Source organism: Monodelphis domestica, chromosome 1 (genome assembly GCF_027887165.1).
Source record: "Monodelphis domestica isolate mMonDom1 chromosome 1, mMonDom1.pri, whole genome shotgun sequence".
Lineage (NCBI taxonomy): Eukaryota > Metazoa > Chordata > Mammalia > Didelphimorphia > Didelphidae > Monodelphis > Monodelphis domestica.
In genome coordinates, this window is record NC_077227.1 from 331,387,551 (window position 1) to 331,412,073 (window position 24,523).

Genomic DNA, 24,523 nt, shown 5'->3' on the forward strand with positions numbered 1-24,523 from the left:
GCAGTGGTGATGCAGATCTAAAGCTCAGGGATAACTATATAGATCTGAGTCAACACATAGAAATTGTAATTAAACTCATGGGAATTGAAGAGTGAATATGAACAGACCAATGGGGAACACCCACACTTAAGAGTGTGACACTGATGAGCCAGCAAAAGAGATAGAGAAGGATAGATCAAACAGGTAGGAATAGAACAAGCAAAGACAAATACCACAAAAGCCCAGAGAAGAGAAAGGGATTTTTAGGAGGAAAGGATGGTTAACACTGTCAAATGCAGCAAAAAGTTCAAGAAGGATGAAAATTGAAACAAGGCCATAAGATCTGGCAATTAAGGAAGTTTTGTTAACTTTGTGGGAGAGCAGGTGAAGCTGAATTAAATTAGACTGCAAAGGGCTAAGGAATAAGAAAGGGCAGAGAAAACAGAAGCAACAAATATAGATCACCTTTTCTAGGACACTGACTAAAGAGTAAAGATACAGGTAAATAGCTAGAGACAGTTGTTTTAGGATGGGGGAGCCTTGGGTGGATAGGAAGTTGGTAAGAAAGGAACCAGGAGACATGCAGATGTTTGGGAGACAATAATGAGGGAGAAAAATTATAAGATTCCAGAGCACATGTAGTGGGATTGACCTCTGAATAGAGAACTGAATGAAGGAAAGGAAAAGTGGGAGATAATGTCAGGGTTTTGAGAAGATAAGGGAAGAAGAGGAAACTCATATACGTTGTCTCTATTTTATTAATATAGAAAAAGGCAAGATTCTCATTTGACAGGATGGGAAATAGAGAAGCAGAGAAGACTTGAGGAGAGAGGGTTTAGAATAGCTTTATGGGCAGTGAGATGGGGAATTAACTGAAAAGGAATAAAAAAGATTGCCCCTTACTATATACATAGTAAGGACCCAGTAGAAGCGGAATAACACAAATTTGGAGCATGAGAAAATTAGTAGAGTAAGATGACTTTAATATTATTCTTATAAAATTGTGGGAGTTAGCACTTTGGTTGCCAAGAGCCTTGAAGTCTTCAATTTGTTTTAGCAATCAAATACTTAAAAAAAAAATCAACAAGTAACAAATGGAGTAGGATTATTATATTCTTTACAGCTACTATTTAATATATATTAATATTATATATATATACATATATATGTATATGTATAGATATATAGTCCAAAAAGAAAATAATTTACAAAATTGATAGTGGGTATAATTAGATGAAGTCTGTGTATAAGGCCAGGAGTAGAAGAAATGAGCCAATCATGTGATAAAAATGATGCACAGTTCAAATGAGTTATTCAATAAATATTTATCAAATGCTTGCTCAGTGCCAGGCACTGTGCTAAGCATTAAGAATATAAAGAAGGGCAAAAGACAGTCTCTGTTCTCAAAGAGCTCAGAGTAAAATCACAAAGACAATATGCAAACAACTATGTAAAAAGCTATGATGTAGGATAAACTAGAGATAATCAACAATGGGAAGTCATTAGAATTAAGGGAAGGTGGAAAAAACTTTCTATAAAAAGGTGGGATTTTAGCTGGGATTTGAAGGAAGTTAGGAGGCAAGAGGAAGAACATTCCAGGCATGTTATACAAACAGTAAAAATGCTGAGAGCACAGGAGTTTTTTGTTCAAGCAAGGACACCAGTGTCACTGGATCACAGAGTACGAGGAGAAATCCAAGTCTGGAAACATATAGGGAGATTAGAAGGGGAAAGTTATGAAAAGTTTTGCATGCCAAACAAAAAATTTTATCATTGACCTTGGGGGACAGGGAATCACCAGAGTTTGTAAAATAGGGTTCATGACATGGTCAGGTCTACATTTTAGAAAGACTCAATTTGATAGCTAAGTGACTAAATTTAGAGTTCTATAGTCGAAATCTTAATTACTTAGCTAAAGTAATTAATTAGTTAAATTATCTGTCAAAAATTAGTGTATTCGTTTTCTGGCTCTCAGTATAATTTTGAATATCTTTATTACAGAATATTATTTCAAAGAAAAGATTATGTGTATATGATAAATGCAAATTTCTACATTATAATATGTTACACAAACATACATAATACATATATAAGCACACTCCCTCTGCTAAAGTCCTATTCTAGTATCTCATCATTGTACGGTGGTAATTCTGTGTTTTCAAATGCTATGACAGCAGGGCACAAGTACTGGCAGCTATTAAAACCAAGAATGTGCCAAGTATGTCCATGGCTTAAGGAACAGCATAGCTAAGTTCAGAAAGGCTCTTCCCCAGGATGGCCATAGAAAGATAAAATTGTCTAGAATTACATTAAAGCGAAGACTCCTTGCAAATAGGATTTATTTTATTCTGTTGTGATTATATATCCCTAGCACAGTGCCTAAGACACAGTAGATGTTAAATATGTAACTGACTGCAAAAGAAACTGAAGAAGACAATATCCTTCTATGGAAGGAAGAACCACACTAACGAAAATCACTGGTCCCCCAATACTGAAGTAAATAATGCATACAAACAATACAGATTTGTTATTTAAAATAATCAGCAAATACAGGGAAATATTTGTATTCCCCACAATCCTTCTATAAAAATGTTTTCAAGTGCTCACTGCTATCTCCATTTATTCCATAAGTCTCTTTCAAGAATTCCCTCTATGTATAAAACTTTATAGAGTGATTTCTCTTTGAGGAACAAAAGATATTAAAGAGAGAATGATAAACATTCCTTAATCCCTACAAGAGGAAGTTAAAACAAGAAGCAAGATAAGGTGGAAGGAATCATTCCAAACGAACACATATATAGACAGTAATGAATTCCTAAAAAGCTTGTCAAAGTCTGTATCTTTGCAAGGATACTGAATTTAATCTAAAATGTTAAAACTTTAACTTTTAATTTTGGTAAAGAGACAATTAAGAATATAATAATTTCTATGATATTAGTAACTTTATATACAGAGTTCTTTTTTAAATGAATGTTTATGGACAATTACATAGGAAAATTTAACAGGTGCCTCCTCTTGCAAATGACAAAAATAAAGATTTAACTACCTAAAAATATATTTATTAAAAAAAAAATAATCAAATTTCTCATTCTCCCACAATGCTTCAGCAATTAACAGAACAAATTTCAAAACAATCAATAACCATTTTTAAACACACACAAAAATTATTTATATCATAAGATAAATTATCTTTATTCCTACTTTTGTTGGCAAATCTCCATTTTGCAAGATATGTAAGTCCAGTTTGCCGTCGTCGTTACTTCCTGTAGCCTTTAGACCTTGCAAAAGAATTTCTCGTAAACGCTGATAATGAGGTTTTTCTGTATATTCCAGTAATTTTACTTCTTCAAGATATTTAGCAATTTCATCTAAAATAAAAATAAATTATTTGAGGGGTTTTAGTTTATTGTCAGTATAATCAACATGATTATTTGTCAATATAATTAAATTTATTACATTTTCCACCATGACTAAATTTATTACATTTAGAGTTTTATAATATTAAAATATTTGAAAGCAATTCTCTGAAGTTTTTAAATCTACTTATTGAGTGAAAAGTACAATTTGGATTCAACAACTATCGAGTCAATAAATTAATTTAGAAATACATTTTTTTCTATATTTTAAAAACCTCACACTACAGTTGTGACATCAATACAAAAAAAGTTTTAAAAATTTCAAAAAAATAACTGAAAGCTTCTAAAAGCTTAAAGAACATTTTTTCAAAGTATAAAAAATGCTAATTCCAAAAATAATAAAGTTAATACATGGAACATATTAAACAAACAAGCTGTAGAAGCAACTGAACACAGTAGAACAGTATTTGTAAAACCCAAGGACACCAACTTATTCAACAAAAACTTATTGGAGAATTAGAAAGCAATTTGACAGAAATTAAGTCTAGATAAATCAAAAAGCACACATTAAACATGTACTCTGCTCCAAGCACAATACTAGTGACAATGATAAAAAGCTAACATTAAAAGTCCTTGCCTTCACAGAGCTTATATTCTATCAGGAAAACAACATGTACATATATAAATAAATAAATACAAAATGGATAAGTGATAAAGAGGTTACATCATAGTTTATTTCCTATCAGGGAAAACAACCTCTTCATATACAATATTCCATGAACTGAATTTTAATAGAATCTGGGTCTCTAGCCAGCTAGTTTCCATTACAACTCGGGAACAGTCAGCAAAAAGGTACAGATATCAGAAATGGAGTGCTTTGTATAAGGAATAGTAAAAAGTCCATTTTAACGATACTCTATAGTGCATGAAGGCAACTAACTTGAAATAATACTGAAAAGGCAAGTTTAGGATCCAGTGATGACTAACTGAACCATCTTACACAAGGCTAGATCTTGCACATGTACTCCAGCAAAAATTAATAAAGGGGGGCAGCTGGGTGGCTCAGTGGATTGAGAGCCAGGCCTAGAGGCAGGAGGTTCTAGGTTCAAATCTGGCCTCAGATACTTCCCAGCTGTGTGATCCTGGCAAGTCACTTGACCCCCATTGCCTAGCCCTTACCACTCTTCTGCCTTGGAGCCAATACAGAGTATTGACTCAAAGACAGAAGGTAACGCTTTTTAAAAAAAAAATTTTTTTAATAAAGGTACAAAATGAACAATGAATTAAAAAATCCAAATAAAAATACAATAAATGCCTTTATCCAGCATGATTACATAAAAAGATATTCAGAAGACAAAGGCAAAGTCAAAAAGGTCTACCAAAAAAGCCAATATGAAAACAAGCAAACAAAAAGAAAGCCAAGAGATATATTAGAAGCAATTAAAGCTTTAAAATCTGGACCACGGAGTAGGAAGACCAAAAGGAATCAACAAATAAGTTCCAGATTGGATGAAATCCACAGTACTTTAAAAGCATAGGGAAAGGGGCTAAGAGTCAATACCACCCAGAATAGGTCAACAATCTTCAGAACTAGATACTTCAGGGACTCCAAAAGTACAGAGCACAATGTACTAAAATAGTATAGGGCCCTGAACCTAGAAAATTCCAGTGGGGTTCATCAAACCTATCAATGTTCTGAGTGAAGACACAACATGGCAAGTAGAAGTTAACAGGAGAAAGCTCAATTAAATAAGGTCAGAAATATTTGGTGTCTAACCACAATACAAGGATAAAAAAAAAAAGAGCCAACACAGGTCCTGGCACAAAATCCAAAATCAGGACCTAAATTCGAAGATATGAATTAAAAGGCAAAGATCACTATAAAGAAATAAACATCCAGAAACATATATCCAGTAGGCTAAACAAAGAAAAAAAGAGTAAGTCTATAAAATTATAAGCAGAGAATACCTGGGAAAAAATGAAGCAACAAATTTTTAAAATGACACTTGAAATAAAATAAGAGCACTAAAAGAAACGAATAATAGGAGAATATTATAATTAAAATCCTGATGAACTTTACCCATGCAAAGGACACTTTAAATATGAGATGGGGCCAAATAAAAATCAATGATTCCATGAGATAGTAATAAATAATAAAACAAAATAAAAATACTAAGAAAATGTACAATCAAAAGCAAGTGATCTGGAAAAAAAAAAGGGCAAGTGACACCGAAAATAAGTTGAAGGGAAAAAAATGACTCAGAACTCGCTGAAAATAATTATTTAAAAAGGTCATATGTTAGGTTTTTAAAAAATTAAAAAGAAAATTGCCCAGATCTATTAGAAGGTAAAATAAAAATAGAAAATATCATTTGGCTCCTGAAAGAAATCCCCAAATGAAAACTCTAATGAACATCATCACCAAAATCAAAAGCTTCCATATCAAATGAGGGGATGCCCTCCAACTGGGGAATGGCTGAACAAATTGTGGTACATGCTGGTGATGGCATACTATTGTCCTCAAAGGAATAATAAACTGAAAGACTTCCATATGAACTGGAATGACCTCCCAGGAATTGATGCAGAAAGAAAGGAGGAGAATCAGGAGAACATTATACACAGAGACGGATACACTATGGTACAATCAAATAGGATTCTCTACTAGCAGTAATGCAACAATCCAGGACAATTCTGAGAGACTTATGAGAAAACGTTATCCACATTCACACAGGAGAAAAACAACTGCTTGATCACATGGGTTGATGAGGATATGATTGGGGATATAGACTCTAAATAATCACCCTAGTGCAAATATTAATAATATGGAAATAGGTCTTGATCAATGACATATGTAAAACCCAGTAGAACTGCACGTCAGCTACAAGAAGGAGACTGTGGAAGGAGAGGGAAAGAACATGCATCTTGTAACCATGGGAAAATATTCTTAATTAATTAATTAAATAAAATTTCCCCAGTTTCCACGTCAAATAAAAATATTACAAGTAGTCAAAAGAAAAAGAAAAAGCCAAGAGCTAAAAATCCCAAGGAAACAAAGCTACAGTCCCAGAAGACTAAGCAACTACTACTACCCAAAAGGAGAGCTTTGGGAAAAACATTCCAAAAGGCAAAACATGAAATTATATAAGCAACAAGAACATTCTGCAAAACCTGCAAAACTTTCCCAAAGGGGGGGAAAAATGGAGGTTTAATGAAACAGAGAACTTTCAAGCATTCCTGATTAAAAGACCAGAGGTAAGTAGAAACTCTGAGATGCAAACTAAAAAGACAAGAGAAACTTAGATAATTAAATTTGAGCAATTGGAAGAGGCTACTCAACGACAAAATTCTAATGTTCTAATTAAGGAAGGAAGAAACAAATGTCCTTTTCAAAACCATATGGTCTTCAAAGGGCATTGAAGAAGTTATTAAGACAAACAGATGGACTGAGGATAGTTTTAGTGTTTTAATGACCTTAAGAGAGGAAAGCAAAAAGATGAGGAAAGAAACAGTCTAAGGAATGAAAAAAGATAGAAAAAGGTTATTTCTCATAACAGAGATGTGTGATAAGGTATATGGAAGAATGGATAGTGGAACTAAAATCATACAATACTTACTTTCATATGAATGAGACAAAGGGAGGTTGAAAACAAGTGCGTGTGTGAACATGCGCACGCACGCACGCGCACACACACACACACACACACTCACACTCACTCATTTACTAACTCACTCACTAGGTAGCCTAGAAATATACTAAATTCAATAGAGAAAAAGCCAACACAGAAAGAGCGGATCTTAAGTGTAATATCAGTGAAAGAATAGTCAGAAGAAAAACAATGTCAATCTCAGAGACTAGAATATGAAAGGAGGATTTTTTTTTTAAAGTAAGAATCAGTGGGGGCAGCTGGGTAGCTCAGTGGATTGAGAGCCAGGTCTAGAGAAAGGAGGTTCTAGGATCAATATGGCCTCAGACACTTCCCAGCTATGTGACCCTGGACAAGTCACTTAACCCCCATTGCCTAGCCCTCACCACTCTTCTGCCTTGGAACCAATGCTTACTATTGATTCCAAGACAGAAGGTAAGGATTAAAAAAAAAAATCAATGATTTAGATGAGTGGATTAGTGGATCTGAAGCATATAGCTTCAAAAATAAATCATTTGCTATTGATTCAATGTCTTCATTTTTAAAAAACCTCTACCCTACACCTTAGAATCAATACTATGTATCAGTTCTAAGGCAGAAGAGTGGTAAGGGCTAGGCAATGGGGTTAAGTGACTTGCCCAGGGTCACACAGCTTGGAAGTGTCTCTGAGACCAGATTTGAACCTAGGACCTCCTGTCCCGAGGCCTGGTTCTCAATCCATTGAGTTACCCTGCTGCCACCTCTTCATTTTTTTTTTTAAAGAGAGGGGTCCAAGTAAAACCAAGATGGCAGAGTGAGATAGAACAAAAAGAAATTTTTTTAAATCTATAAATAATCCAAAAGCTTCATTTCACAACAGTATCAATGATCATCTACTATTCTAATTTCCCAATTAATAAGCCTTTTAGGTTATTTGCAAGTAAGTTTTAATTTGTGATTTCTACTAAAAGGGTACATAGGAATCAAGATTTACAAAATGAACTACAGAAAAGAAAACCTAGACTGCATAAAAAGGAAATTATTACTTTCTGAATACTCAGTTGTTGGTAATATGTATGGATAGATATGAAATATATGTATATATGTGCTTTAAAATATAGACATGAACATATGTGCTGTATGCATGTGAATAAAAGGGAATACTGTTTGGGCATTATCATTAGTATCCTCTAGGCACTATGGGAAAAAGCTCAAGGGATGATGAACAAAGTTAACTCACATGACTTGGTGGGTGACTCTACCTGCATCCTCAAGATCCAGAAGGCTTCTTTAGGATTTATTCAATGTCAAAAAGCTAAACAAGAGTATCAATATGATGTGGTTCTTGCTTATGCTGAAGCTAGTCAGACTGCCATCTTATCTAGGAATAAATCTAAGAATGAATAGAACTTGTTGCTTCTGGGTATCTATCATCTTTCCCTTGGTATTGAAGTTGCTTATGGAGTTATGAGTTGGATTATCAAATTCAATACCATCACTCCCTATCAAAATGAACAAAACCCTTTACTTAGACAGTCTAGTGTGCTCATTTATATTTGTGAAGGTAAAGGAGCAGTGACAAAAGGTAACAATCTATTTGACAAGTTGGAGCCCACAAGAATCTCCCTCATCTCCAGAGGAGTTCATCAAATTAAAATGGCCTTTGACACTGATGCAAATGGTATCCTAAATATATTTACTATAGATCAAAGCACAGGCGAGGAGAATACAATTACTACTGTCAACAATAAAGGTCATTTGAGCAAAGAAGGTATTGAAGTCCAAGAATGTAACAAATACAAGACTGAAGATGAGAATCGAAGAGACAAGGTAGCTTCCTGTGAACTCAAGAATCTTAATCTTTCAACATCAAGGATACAGTTTTTGTATAATATTTTTGTATGATTTTGTTAAATAAATTATAATTTAAAAATTTTTTAAAATAAAATGATTGATTTCCATAATTCTAAAGTGTTCTCACAATATTTTATTGAAATTTCTTACATTAAGAAAAATGATATAGTTATCACCATTTTCCTCCCTTCCCAAAACAAAAACTTTCCTACCTGGCTTATTTTTCTCAGGAAAACACTTGTCCATCAAACTTGCAATATTTTCTCGGTAGCTAAAAAGAATTAGAGAGTGATTAACTATTTAAAGTCTCATGCCAGCATGGGTTGATACTAATAAAAGGAGGTGAAATGGTATCCCTAAAATGGACTAATGTGATATTCTAGATATGCTAATGGATTTTTAAAAAAGATAAGTAAGGGCTACATCTACCTAATACTTAGGCTATATTACTGTAAGTTAAAACTAATTTTCCTCTCATAACAGAAGTTAATCTAAATACTACTGTTAGTCTAGGAGAAAAAAATCACATTCTCCTCCACCTGATTTTGGAATCTCTGACGTAATTAGGATCCTTCAAATTGTCTTCCCAAGGGAGATAGCCACTGAGCCAATGGATCATGCAGTAACCTAGTATTTCCAAATCACCCCGTCTTGATGGTGCTGAAATATAGAGTATCAGACATGCTGAGTATTTTTAAGTAATTACTTCATATATACATAAAACAAATCAGAAAAAAGAATATAGTATTTTTTATTCTAAAAATTCCATGAACTATTAAAGCAAAAATAAAATATAAAAAAGCTGACTTCTCTTCAAGTAACAGAACTGCATTACAAATCTGTAATAATTCAAAACCCAGTGATACAGACTCCACAAAGAAATAAAAAGAAAAAATTTTTACTTATACCCTAATTTCAATGTTACTCTTAGAAAACATAAATACAGAAAAAGGTCATTAGTCTTTTTAAGAAAGAGGTACAGTTTTCAAATTATATTCTTTTGAATTCAGAATAGAGCAGGTATTTATGCTTACCCAATGATACTAATTGAAATGTCATTTTAAAAGACCTTCACTTTTTAAAAACAATTTCTAATTGGTAAATGCATAAGTAAATTTCAATCAGAATTATTTTTTAACATATAAGAACATTTGGTTAAACCTGAATGAATTCTAAAAGAAAACTCAAGAAGCTAAGAATCTGTCTTCAAGAAAAATAAATAATAGAAGCTAGCATTTGTATAGTGCTTTAAGGTTTATAAAGCACTTAACAAACACCATTTCATTTTATAATTAAAACAACTCTCCTAAGGAACAGCTAGGTGGCTCAGTAGATTGAGAGCCAGGCCCAGAGATGGGAGGTCCTGGTTTCAAATTTGACCTCAGACACTTCCTAACTGTGAACTCTGGACAAGACACTTAACACCCATTGCCTAGCCTTTAGCACTCATATTGATTCTAAGATGGAAGGCAAGGGTTCTTAAAAAAAAAAAAACTCCAATAGTACTACTATTATCCCCATTTTATAGATAAGGAAACTGAGGCAGGTGCTAAATGATTTGCCCAGTCATAAAGCTCATAAGTCTAGCTTGAATTGAATGAAGCTAATCTTGAATTCAAGTCTTTCTGATTCCTGGTCCAACCCAGTGGGCCATCTAGCTGCCATAAAATCCTTCTCTATTTAAAGGGGCAGGGGGGAACTTTTTTCAAAATATGAAAGTGATCTTATGCCACCTTAAGTCAATCAACTTTATAAATTCTAAACAAAAGAATTAGGACTCAAAATACATTAGCAGTTTTAAAAATACCAACCTTAATTGTTATTTACTTACCCACACCCTTATGTGCATCAATACTTGTAAATTCAATGGTTCCATCATGACACCTTTTAGGATCTTCTCTGTACTCTTTATGAATTCCTTCTGGACAATATCGGTAAGCAAGGCCATAATCTACTAAATATACCTATAAATTTCCAAATATCACACTAAGATTAAATCCAATCTGCCATATACAGAAACAAAATTAAATAGAATATCATTATAACCCGAGGGTGAATTCATCTAATAGAATATCTATGAAGTAGACCTCTCAAAAAAGCCAAAACATAAACAATATTTGCTTGTTCAAAAATAATTTATTAAACAATTACTACATGAAGAACATCTGCAAGGGACTAAGGAAGATATAAAATTTAGACAAGACCCCATTTCCTACTCATTCTGTCTACTAGCATCTACTATACAGTAGGCACAGTGCTAAGTACTATACAAAGACAGGATAAAAATAGCCCCTGTTCTCAAGAATTCATAGTCTAAAGGAGTCACAATTATGTACAAAGAAGAAATATAAAGAATAAACTGTGTCTCAGATGGATGGTACTAAGATTAAGGTGGCCTGGGAAAAGCTTCTTATAGGGCTTTAGCTGAGGCTTAAAGTCAGGGAGGTGTGAAATCAGAGATCAGAAGGTAAAGAACTATAGGTGTGGAGAAGACATCAATGAAAATGCTCAGTCAGGAGATGAAGCTGTATTTGAGTGAAATACTAAGGAAGCCTGTGTCACTGAAATCACAGAGTACATGGGAGTGGGAGAGGTCTAAGGTGCAAGAAGACTAGAAAGGTAGGAAGAAGCCAAATTATAGAGTATTCAAAGTCAAACAAAAGTATTTGATGTTTGATTCAGAAGGTAATTGAAGCCAATGGAATTTACTAAGTAGAAGGGTTCACATGGACAAAACACTTTAGGAAGATCTTTTTGACAGCTGAGTGGAAGATGGATTTAAATGGGAAGAGACCTGAGGCAAAGAAACCAACAAAAGACATGACATGAGGGGGTAAGGACCTGCAACAAAGTAATGGCAGGTCAGAAGAGAGAAGAAAAGGAAAATTACAAAAACATAAATAGGATTTGACAATAATAAAAATAGGACTAGATGGGGGAACAATGAGGAAGAGTTGAGGATGATGCCTAGGTTATAAACCTAAATGACTGGAAGGATGAGGGTCCATTTCAGAATAATAGGAAAGTTAGGAAGAGGGGAGAGGATTGCAACTAAAATATTCAAGTTTAGTTTTAGATACTTTGAGTTTAAGGCATCTGTGGAACAAGTAGTTTGAGATGTTCAACATAGTTTGAAATGTTCGACAGTCAGTAGAAGATGCAAGACTAGAGAAAGCAGAAAGGCTAGGGCTGGATAAGAAGATTTGAGAATCATAAACATACAGATGAAAATTAGATCCATTGTTGCTGATAAGCAAGGAGATGGGGGTGGGAGGAAAGGAGGAAAACCAGTGTGGGAGGGTAAGAAACACTGAAAGGTTTGGAAAATCTGCTCTGGTAAAGAAGGTAGTAAATCAAATGGTGAGAGGTAAAAAGATTACCATGCCACAGGGAGAGCCCAGTTGAGATAATACAACATAAAATTGTACTGTCCTCAGGCATCATGGTTTGGGTTTTTTCCCACAACTTCATTAAGCAGCCTTTGAATATGAACAAAGGCAATACAAAAGTGAGAGTTGAGATTTTGCAGAGAAAGATTTTAGATAGGAAAACGGAGCAAGAGACAGATGGGAAAGGGAAAAGTAAAGCCAGTACAAGAATGACAACATAGGAAAAAAAACTGAGGAATAGAGGAATTGGATTTTCCTTTTCCAAAACATTACTTTTTATTATTAGGAATTTGACAAAGAGCAAAAATAAGCATTCCTTATTTCAAGAATGCTAGAGGAAGACTACCATATGACACTAGGAATATCCAAAACATATTTCCTGGGCATTGTTGTTATATTTCAAATTTGTTGTCTTCTGAACCTCCTCCTGGTCTTGTTTTTATTTTAATGTTTCACTGATATTCTTTTCTTTTATTATTACTATCACTACTTCTTACTCTTTCTCTAACTTCCATCTCCCCTCAAAAAAGTAGTGGCCCTTATGTACTCTGTACCTCTAGTTATTCACATCCCTGCTTGAGACAGGAAGTATGATTATCATCTGTTGTCTGCAGTCAGGTTTAATCAGAGTTCCTAATTCTTTCAAAGTTGTTTTCCCTTAGAATGTTGTAATCATTGTATCAATTATCATTCTGGTTCTGCTCACTTCACTAAGCACCCATTTAAAAATTAAATGGAATATCATTATAACTGGAGGCTGAAATCATCTAATAGTATATCAATGAAGTAGACCTCTCAAAGATATCTAAAGCCAAAACATAAACAATATTTGTTTGTTCAAAAGTAATTTATTAAACAATTACTACATGAAGAACATACGCCAGGGACTAAGGAAGATATAAAGTTTAGACAAGATCCCATTTACTACTCAAATGTATCTGAATCTATACTTATATCATTTTATAGCACAATAATATTCATATATACATTATATTCATAATACGTTGAAAATTTTTGTGTATAAGGGTCATTTCTTTCTTTCAATTCTTTGGACTATAAACTAAGAAGTACTGTTATCACTAGATAAAATATTCTAGAGTTCACTGAGTTGTGGGTTGGGGATGGGGCTTAGTTCCAAGCTGCTTTGCAGAACATTCAGCTATATAGCTCCACCAAAAGTACATTTGTGCGTCTATCTTCCCAAAGCACCCCCCCCCAAAGATGACTTTTCTTTTTTTTGTCATCGTGACAATCTAATGGATATGAGATGGAATTTCAGAGTAGTTTTAATTTGCATTCTTTTAAGTATTGAAGCATTTTTTTCAAATGGTGGTTCCTTATTTTTCAGAAATGTCTGTTTAAATCCTTTAATCACTTATCTATTGGGGATTAATTCTAGTCCTTTTATGTTTGTAGCAATTTCCTATATGTGTTTTGGATATCATATCTTTATCATATTAATTTTTGCAAATTTTTTTGTCAAGATAATTTTTTCACTTCTAATTCTAAATGCTGATAAATGCTGATTTCTGCAAAAGCATTTCAATTTTTTTTGTAACTAAATTTGGCCCATTTTATGTCTTATGTTCCTCTCCATCCTTTGTTGAATAAGAACTCCAGTCCTATCTACAGTGAATAAAGGTATTTCTTTCCATGCTTTAATTTGTTTGTAATACAATTCTTCACATCTAAGTCATAAAGCCTTATTGGTCTTAATTTTTATTTTATTTAATTGATTAATTTAGAGTATTTTTCCAGAATTTAAAAAATCATGTTCTTTTCCTCCCCTTCCCCCAGCCCCCCCTTAGTCGATGCACAATTCCACTGGGTTTTACATGTGTCATTGGTCAAGACCTATTTCCATATTATTGATATTTGCACTAGGGTGATCATTTAGGGTTTCTAACCCCCTTATTGGTGTTTATTAATTCAAGTCAATAAACAGTGATTAAGCACCAACTATACACCAGGAATTATGCTAAATGCTAGGGATACAAAACAAGGCAAGACAGTCTTTGCCCTCAAGGGGGCTAAAATATATTGAGAGACAACATGGATCACATATACAAATGTAAGCTATATACAAGATAAATAGGAAATAAAAGAAGAGAAAGCACTAGAATTAATAGGGATTAAGGAAGGCTTCATATAGAAGGAGACATCTTTAGTTGTGATTTCAAAGGAAGCCAGAGAATCCAGTGGTTGGAGCACAGAAGGGAGAGTGTTCCAGGCATGAAGAACAGTCAGAGAAAATGCCTGTAGCCAAGATATGAAGTATCTTGGTTGATAGAACAGCCAAGAGACCAGTGTCATTGGAAGGTATAAGCATAAGTGGGATAAACTGTAAGAAAGGAAAACAGGAAGGAGGTAGGTAGGATATAAAGGGCTTTGAAAGTTAAAAAGAACATTTTGTTTGATCCTAGAGGCAATAGGAAGTCACTAAAGTTTACTGAGTAGGAAGGAATAACATGATTGGACCTGTGTTTTAGGAATGTTACTTCATTACTAAGTGGAAAATGGATTGGAGTGGGAAGAGACTATAGGCAGGTAGACCCATCAAAAGTCTATTATTGTAATAATCCAAATTGAAGTACTCTAGAGTGGTGGCAATATCAAAGGAGAGAATCAGAATGATTTCCAATTTTCTAAAAATTGAAGGAATAAGCACAGACAAAATTATTGCATTTTATATTTTATGTGTTGATTTAAAGAATCAACTATAGTCAACTAAATTAAAACAATAATACAAGTAGCAGAATTATTACATACAAATGCTCTTCACCTGATCAATCATGTCCAAAAAAAAATATTTTGATCAATAGTTACTATGCATGAGAACCCTATGCTACTACTTTTGATCATTTTGGTATATTAAGTATGGTTACATCGATCAATTTTTCTATATTTAACCTAGTACCATGTAGTTTTGATTAGTGCATAGTGGTCACTTAATAAGCACCAGTTGGTAGAGATCATTTGTTCCTTCCTGCTCCCAGCCCTACCCTCCATCACCTCCATCCCTGCCACCCACCACCCCCTCACACCTCTGGCCAAAAAAAAAATATTTTAACTCTAGTTCTGCTAATGAACCATTATTATAGCATAATATCCAGTTGCTCAGGCTGATTTATAAGATAAATCTGTTCACTTCATAAAGTGATAAACAGAAGAAAACTGAAAAGAGTAACAGATTTGGAAGCACAGAACCTGAGTATGAATGGCAGCTTTGTCACTTTTTAACTACATCTCTTTCTGTGCCTCAGTTTCCTTATCTATAAAATGTGAGGCTTAGACTAGATAATTTTTGAAGGGCTCTTCAGCTGTAAGTACTAGAAATGATTATTACATATATTACAAAATTTTACTAGTTTACAGATAATGTTCCCAATATAAAAATACTAAAATATACTTCAAGAAATTACTTTTTTTAAGTAAAAAGAAGAGAAGGGAGAAAGAGAAGATGGAGAAAAAGTTCTGAGCTCATTTAACTTTGATCTGTTCCAAGACCACAGATTACACCCCTAAACCCAGCCAGGCATTTAAAAAATGAACTGCAACTGACCAAAGAAGAGAACTGACTGAGAGTGAAAAATAGAAAAAAGAACAACTTTATTAAGAATACTTAAAAAAAAAAAGTAGATGATATCCTCAAACTAGTTTTATGAAATTATTTTCATATAATCATACTATATTATATTTAACTATGAATTGAAACTAGATACCTATTACATTCTGTATTATATATCTTCTATAATTTAAAATGACAGTGTTCATTACATCATACTATCTTAATTAACATAATCCATCATCATCTATATTCTTAGTTCTTTTGTCTCTGGCCTAGAAACTTCATATATAAAGCAAAATGGCTTGAAAGATCTAAGAGGACAACTAAGTGGCTGAGTGGATAAAATTGGACCTAGAGACAGGAGATCCTGGGTTCAAATCTGCCCTCAGATACTTTCTAGCTCTGTGACCCTGCGCAAGTCACTTAACTCCAATGCCTCACTCTTACTGCTCTTCTGCCTTGGAACCAATACTTAGTATTGATTCCAAGATAGAAAGTAAGGATTTAAAAAAAAAAAAGCCTGCCACCAATTCTATGACAACTATAAAAATTACCAACAAGAATAATATGTGAGAAGTAATATAATGGTCTCTTTCTTATCTTCAACCATGCCTAATTTAGGCAGCTATAAACAAACCTCAACATCCCAAGTCAACATTCAACTGATTCAAAGTGCCCCTCTCCCTACTCAAAGATAATAGTACCTTCAATCAAAATCTTTCTTAGTATATTTATTGGGATCTAGGCTGAACAGTCTTTTCATCCTAAAATAAGCTTCAATTCCCAAAAACTGTGTATCACCTTTAGGTTAATTTTAAAAACTTAGTTCAGAAGTTTTTCCCCTGGACAAAAGAAAGACAGCTAAAGCTGACTAAGGCCATTGGATGTCTTGAGTATGTATTAAGCCAATCATGAAAGCCAATCATAATCATAGAAAGTTTATCTAGGCGCGATAACTCTGGCCAATTAGCACAAAATAAACCTGACTTCTAGAATGCTCTTTCTTCTACAACTCTACCTCTTGGAATATCTGGTTGTCTTCAAGAATCAGCTCAAGTACCACATTCTTTCTGCAACCTTCTGAGATTCCCCCATCTGCTAGTGCCTTCTCATCTAAGCATAACGTGCACCTATTTTATACACATTTTATATTTACCAATATGTATACATGTATCTCCCCCATCAAAATGAAAGGTCCATGAGGAGAGGGATTGTTTTGCTTTTGTCTTGATATTCTCCAGATCTTAGAAGAGAAGCACACTGATAGTCTATAAATAAATAATAGATGCTCTATAATTGACTCTGATTGACCATGCATCATCTGGAAATACAGGAAGGGGTGTGAAGCAACATTCATACTCCAGAACTTGTCACAATCCTGGCTATATTTCACCTCTTCAATAACTCATATCCTTCAATAATCTTACTAAATTTCCTCAGAATATTCTTGCATTGTGGGTGGGTTTTGTTTGCAGCTTTTAATGGTACAGGGTAAGGTATACTCCATAATTATTCATCTAGGTAGCATTAGCTATCAAATGTCAGTGAATGGATAGGAGATGCCTTTCTGACCCTTAAAATTAACTTCATTAACAAATAATGAGATAAAATAAAGAACATAATAAAGACAATTAAAATATACATGCCATCCTCTTAGATTAACTAAGAAACTATGTTTTTTTTAAAGATTAGGGTACATTTCTATAGCTATCAATCCAATGCTACCTTTATCAAATATATAGAAGGTGAGAAATTTACCTACACCTCACTAACTCTGTCAACTATATTAAAAGTACAGTAATATTGGTCTTTCTTCTTTCCTAATAAAGTAAAATTTGTGGAGGGAAAGGAAGAGACCATGGAAATACACATTTGAATTCTAGACACTAAAGAGTATAAAAAACTAGACAGCTGAGATATTTCTGTAAAACAACTGATTTGAATAATCAACATGTTAAAGACCAAATTTTCTAAGTAAGAGAAGACTTACATTTGATGGATTTCTTGAACAAAAGAAATGAAAAAGTGACAAAGCAGACAGGCAAACATAATTCATTGGTGCACTATATAATTTTAAGCTTCCACCCCCAAATAGCTATTTGAAATTCATTTTGTATTCGCAAGCACTCTTCCTGAGCATTCTTTAGGGCAAAATAGCCAACTTGATAAAAATGTCAGCAAATTGCATCAAAAATATAGAATGCTAACTAGATAAAAGTGTCAAGTAGAAATATTATTATTACAATATCCACTTTGAAAAAGTTAAACTTCTCCTGGGGTTCAAAAGTTCAAAGTAACTCAATTTACTGAATAGGTCTTAAATAGAAAAAAAAAATTAAAATCATAAAACTACCTGGTCGGGATTCTCATAGCTCAGAAGAAGATTTGAGGCCTTGATATCTCCATGTACATATTCATGCTCATGGATATATTCCAAAATATCCAGCTAAGAAAACAACAGAAATTAATGTAATACTAATTCCAACCAGCAGAGGACATGTATGTAACTTAAAGTAGCTTATACAGTATTACAAACACTTACTATTCTTAAACTTAGCTGCAAGACAGTTTTTCGTGAAAACTTTTTAGCATTAGCTTCATGCAACTTTTGGAGATCGCTCCCAAAACGATCCATTACCATAAACCTGTAACTGAAGGCAAAACATAAAGTCAATGCAAGAAACTCAATTTAGTGACCCACTTTGCAAATAAAAGATTGGGCTTACCTCTTCCTGGGAAAAAGTTATCAAGACACAAATACATAAAAAAACAATTTTTCTATTGGAAATTAATGATGACCTTCACTTAAGATTTTTGCTTTATACTGGCCTGTCAAAGTGTTAATAGGATATTGCCCATTTGACAAAATCTTGAATATTCACTAATATTTTTTCCATTTTTAGAGTCACTAGCATTCTTATTGATTGCTTTCATGTAATGGCTCTTTTGAAAAATACATTTTTACTCCAAAGTTGCTAAATATATTTTTTTCATTAAAACACATGTCAAAAGATGTCAAATCATTAATATCTAGACTAAATATCATACCCTGTACAAATAAAATTAGCCAACTTGATAGTGTCAGCAAATTGCATCAAAAATATAGAATACTAACTAGACACAAGTTTTTACTATATATTAAGCAGCAAATGTACTACAAATTTATCTGTTATAAACACACTTTTTTCATTTTTACTTTGACTATCACTTTCACCATCTCTATTTTTCTCAATACTTAACATGTAGAATATAGTAGAAAGGCCACTAGATTCAGAGTCAGAAGACATGGCTTCAAGTATTATCTCTGCTAGTGATTATGTGTATGCCCTTAACCAAGTAGTTTCTTTTTTCTGGGATTCTGTATCTTTATCTGTAAAATATAGGATTTATAACAGGATATGTCTAAGGATCCCTTCTAGTTCTAAATCTTCTTATCCTACACTTAAAACCTACGGCATCCTTAGAGTAGAAAACATATACACCTTAACTTTTACTGGTGTAACTAATCAAATGTATATTCATGAATCAAAACAAGAAGAAACATAACTCATTATGTTCAAAGTGGGCAGGATTTGAATATAACAGACTTCTTCAACAATACACACACAAAAAAATCATTTAAATATCCAAGATAAGGCATAAAACAATTGTTTTTAAATACTGATTAACTCTGCAGAACAGGGAATTAAATGCAAATAACATCAACGTAAAATTTTTTAAAGATTTATACTTTCAACTAATACTTATAAAATAAGAAAGTTCTAGGACTAGAAAAGTCCTTAGATATTAGCTTGTTTGTTTCACTTTATAGAACTGAAAGATGAAATAAATGTTCAAGGCCACATAGTTAAAAGTGGAATGTAGTTCTCCTCACTCTCATTTCAGTGCTGTTTCCACTATGGTGTTATCTAAAATATTTCTCTACGTCTCAAGTTTTTCTTCTGATGAGATATAATGACTAAGCTATATCACAAGCAGTGATGCAAAATGGAAAAAGAAGTATGGCAAAGCAAAAGATAAATACTGAATGATAGACCGGTTAGGTGAGTAAGTGATCAGACCTGAAGAGTATTTTAAATAAAGTCAACCTAGAATAACATCTACTGATATTCTTTAAGTGCGCAATCTTATTCCACAACAACTTGGTTACTATATTGACAACATGCTTATTTCATTTTCAGATGACATGAGAGAAAGAAATATTCAATCTTATAACAAAAAAAGGATTTCAAAAATTCTCAAAATGGAAATTAACTGAATTCAACAAGATTTAATAGAAATAAATATGAAGTCCTTTACTGAGGGTCAAAAAAATCAACTACACAAGAATGAGTCTTACTTAACAGGTGAAAAAGAGTTAGCTAAACAGCATGAGCCAATAGTGTGACATGACTGACAAAAGCTAATGCAATCTTAGGCTACATTAATTTCTGCCTTCTTCTCAATACTCATCCTTCTTGACTTCTCTGCAGATTGATATTGCTGACTACCTTCCTTTCTTGGGAGGTAAACACACACAAGTCATTCCAATATATGAAAAACAGAAAAAGAACTCTGCATGTGAAACTGTGAATCTGAATCTGTGAAAAAGCTTTATCTTTTTTACATATATTGTACCTATAACGTAATACTAATACTGCTTGGCTTCTCTGTGTGTCCCTCTGAATACCCTTCTGCTTTCTTCTATTTTTCATGTTTCACTGATCCTTTTCTTTTTTCTCCCTCCATTACTATCCTTATCCATCTATTTCCATTCCATTCTCCACAGTACTTCTGTCATCAAAAAATAAAAAGTCCCTACTTTATAACAACTAAGTAAAGACACACAAAACAAAATCACACCTTGGCTATCTCTAAAAATGTATGGCTCCTCCTGCATTTCTAGTTCATCAATTCTCTGCTAAGAATAGGAAAGCCTGCTTCATCAACAACTTGTGGGGTAATGATTAGACACTGAAAATTCTTGTCTTTCAAAGTAGTTTTTCTTTATATTATTGTAGTCATATATTTTTCTTGAACTTGTTCATTTCACTCTGTATCAGATCAAACAAGTCTTGCCAAGTTGTTCTGCATCTGTGCGTTTCAGCATTTCTTACAATGCAATAATATTCTATTGCATTCATAAGCCTTAAGAGTGATTTCTTTGCCATTATCCAATTGATAAGCACATTTTTTTGCTATATCAAAAACTGCTCCTACAAAACTTTTTTGTACACATAGATGCTATTCTTCTACAGTCATCTCTTCAGAGTATACACCTACTAATGATATGCATAGGCCTATTGTTAGTATAGTCCTATATTGCATTCTGCAAAGATAAATAATTCTGAGTCTAATGTGCCAGCTCTCCCACAACTCTACTAGCAATTGCAGTTTTGTCACCTTTTCCAGTCTGAAAGGTTTGAGGTGGACCATTATAATTTGTAGTGGTCTTATTTTTAATGCTTCTATAGCATTTTTCTAAAGTTGTTAACAGCGTGCATTTCTTCTTTTGAAAAAGGGTTATTCATAGCTTTTGACCATTTATCTACTAAGGAATGGCTCTTGTTCTTACACATTAGTACTAAAATTCTATGTATCTTGTCATAAATTCTGTGTTGTACCATACATCCAATTAGTAATATTAGTCAACAAGCATTTATTAAGCATTTACTGTGTGTTAGGTACAACAGCTAAACAAGTACAAAGCATAAAATGATCCATACTTGTAAACACTTATATTCAAACATTGTTAACAACAAATACACATAAAAATGTATACAAGATAAATATAAAATTAATACACATAATAAGCAACAAAGATACAACATAGAGAAGGCATCAGTAACTGGATTTAGATCAGGAAAAGGCTTTATCATTCAGAGGCTGATACTTGATTTTTATTTTAAGAAAGCATGGAACTTTATAAGATTGAGGTAAGGAAGGAGCATATTTCAGGCATGGGGACAGTCAGTTCACAGACACAGAGATAAGGCATGGAAGTGTCATGTGTAAGGAAGAAAAAGAAGGCTAGTCAGGCTAGATCAGAGAGTGTCAGAGGGGGGAACTAAATGTCCAATGATGCTGGAGATATAGGTTAGACAAGATTATAAAGAACTTTAAAGGATAAAGAAGCATTATGTTATTCTAAAGGCAACAAGAAGCCACTGGCATTGACTAAGGAGAGAAATTACATAGATCTGCACTTAAGGAAAATTAATATGGTATCAGTGTGGAAGGCAGACTAGACTGTCAAGAACAGAGGCAAGAAGACCAATTAGAAGCTTCTAATGATCTAGTTGAGAGGTGATCAAATGTCAAAAATATTGTGGAGACAGAAAGGGTAAGATTTGGCAACTGACTAGATATAGAGGAAAAGGAGATGTAAAGAATCAAGACTAATAATGGTGAAAGTATAAAATTCAGAGACTGTTGTGTTCTAACTCTTACAGCTATAAAATATACCTATAAGTTATTAGTATTCAAAAGATAAGTATCTATTTCTGACCCATGAAACAAATAATTATTATGCTAACAAAATATCCAGGCAGTTAGGAAGTCTAGCCTGGGGTCAGGAAGACAAATTCCTGAATTTAAAATCTGGCCACAGATATTTCCTAGTTGTATGACTCTGAAAAGTCACTTAACCCTGTTTCGCTCAGTTTCCTCATCTGGAAAAAGTTGGAGATGGAAATGGCAAATCACTCCAGTATCTTTGCCAAGAAAACCCAAATGGAGTCGGGTTACAAGGATCACAAAAGAAACAACTGAACAACAAAATAAAACATCACAATGTTACTTGAGTAAAGTTAGATAGGTAAACAGACATGCTTAATGAATATCATATCAAGTATGCTTATTGTGATAGGAAAGATTTACTGTTTTAAAAAATTAATCATTAAAAAGTTACACCAAACCTATAATCTATATCTTTACCTGTTTCCATTTTTATCATGTAGTCCAGAACCCCAATACTTAGGAATACCCAGGTACTTCAGTTTATGGGAATGAATCCATTTTTTAACTACAAGTTAAAAAACAAAAGTTTGATTTAATGTTTACTATATATAAATGTAAATAAAAGCCTTTTGTAGAAAAAATTTACAAATTTGCTTTACACAGAAGGAAACATCAAATTATTTATTAATAAATTAATAACTACGAATACAGAGATTGAGAGTTAATTTACTATCCTGAAGCAGAAGTTTTGGGAAATGTTGTATGTATATCCTCAGCAAGAGATAAGTTTGGCTGGATTACAAAAATGTGGGGATGGGAGAGGAATTGGAGGGAGGCAGATAAAATGAGACTGGGAAAAATAGGCTGGGGCATATTGCGTAATTTAAGAGCTAAATAGAGGAATTTATATTTGATCCTAAAGACAATTTTAAAGATGTAAAAATAAGTGAAAGCTTTATAATAAAACAAGATATAATCTAGATTCAGGTAATACAAATAGAGCTAGCATATGAAAAGAAAAATCACATTAAAATATGTAATAAATATCTTACTTTGCTCTGGTTTAGCAGCTCTCTGATAGAACTTTAGTTCAGTAAAAAGAGGTCCATTGTCACTTGGTTCCTTAAAATACAAATTACTTAAAATTAGTTCTACCATATCAGAATGAGATTTGCTCCATTAAAATATAACAGGCAAATTACTCTAACTTTAATTTATTGTTCCATTTATGAAATATTTATTGATAAATATCCCCATGCTCAAGTTTAAGTCCAATGTAATAAATTCTAAAACATACTCAGAATATCCTCAGTCTTACTTTTTCCCCTAATGCCTATTTTTACATGGGATAAGATGGGTAAAATCAGGTAAGCAGGCTCAAAGTTTGTAACAAAAGTTTGTGGCATTTTAAATTTTTTTAATATTCATTTTTTATATCACCATTATTTCCAAATTTATCTCCTGACCCAACCATAGATATTCTTTTAACTAGAAATAAAGAAAAAGAATAAAAAACAGTTAAGAAAAACTAACTAGCACATCATATTGTCCATGCTGACAGTATATGAAATATTCCATATCATCTACTAATACTTTTGCAAGATTATTACATTCTGAATAAAATTTTGATGTCATTATGTAGTTTTCCTACCTTTGTTTACTTCATTCTACATCAGTTCATACAAGTTTGCCAGTGCTTCTCAAAAGTCTTCATATTCCTCAATTTTGACAATGTAGCAACATTCCAACAGAAAATGTATTCTAATCAATGGGCTTTTGTATCATATTTTTAAACTGACCTTGACACTCACTAATTTTATTCTTATGATAGGTCAATGAGGGGGCAGCTGGGTAGCCCAGTGGATTGAGAGCCAGGCCTAGACAGGAGGTCCTAGGTTCAAATCTGGCCTTAGACACTTCCTAGCTGTGTGACCCTGGGCAAGTCACTTAACCCCCATTGCCCTTACTGTTCTTCTGCCTTGGAACCAATTCACGGTATTGATTCCAAGTCAGAAGGTAAGGGGTCTCTTGCTGAGACAGCTGAAGCAGCAAGATACCATAAAGGAGAGATACAAGGGCGGATAGTATTCTTCATATTTTTCTTACAGTGTAATATTTCCATTATGTTTATGTATTATATATATATATATATATAAGTATATGTATGTGTGTGTGTGTATATATATATATATATATTCTTTCCCCAATTGATGGGCATTTATTCTGTTTCCAGTTCTTTGTTACAACAAAAAGTGCTGTAGAAAATGCCAACTGTGGGGTTGGTCTAATATTTCAGTTAAAATTCCACTCAATAAT

General features: G+C 33.2%; 1 protein-coding gene across 10 annotated transcripts in view; it reads right to left on the bottom strand.

Moving 5' to 3' along the window:
- VRK1 (VRK serine/threonine kinase 1) overlaps positions 1-24,523 on the bottom strand; it is a 118,012-nt gene that overhangs the window by 24,757 nt on the left and 68,732 nt on the right. For all 10 annotated transcript variants that reach the window (XM_007473614.3, XM_056811302.1, XM_056811304.1 and 7 more), the window contains 8 exons: positions 23,260-23,329; positions 22,685-22,772; positions 18,312-18,420; positions 18,123-18,215; positions 10,644-10,776; positions 9,352-9,472; positions 9,025-9,083; positions 3,181-3,347 (listed from right to left, as the gene is read on the bottom strand). In XM_007473614.3, the coding sequence (XP_007473676.1) occupies positions 3,181-3,347; positions 9,025-9,083; positions 9,352-9,472; positions 10,644-10,776; positions 18,123-18,215; positions 18,312-18,420; positions 22,685-22,772; positions 23,260-23,329 (840 nt within the window). The remainder of the gene's footprint in view (positions 1-3,180; positions 3,348-9,024; positions 9,084-9,351; positions 9,473-10,643; positions 10,777-18,122; positions 18,216-18,311; positions 18,421-22,684; positions 22,773-23,259; positions 23,330-24,523) is intronic.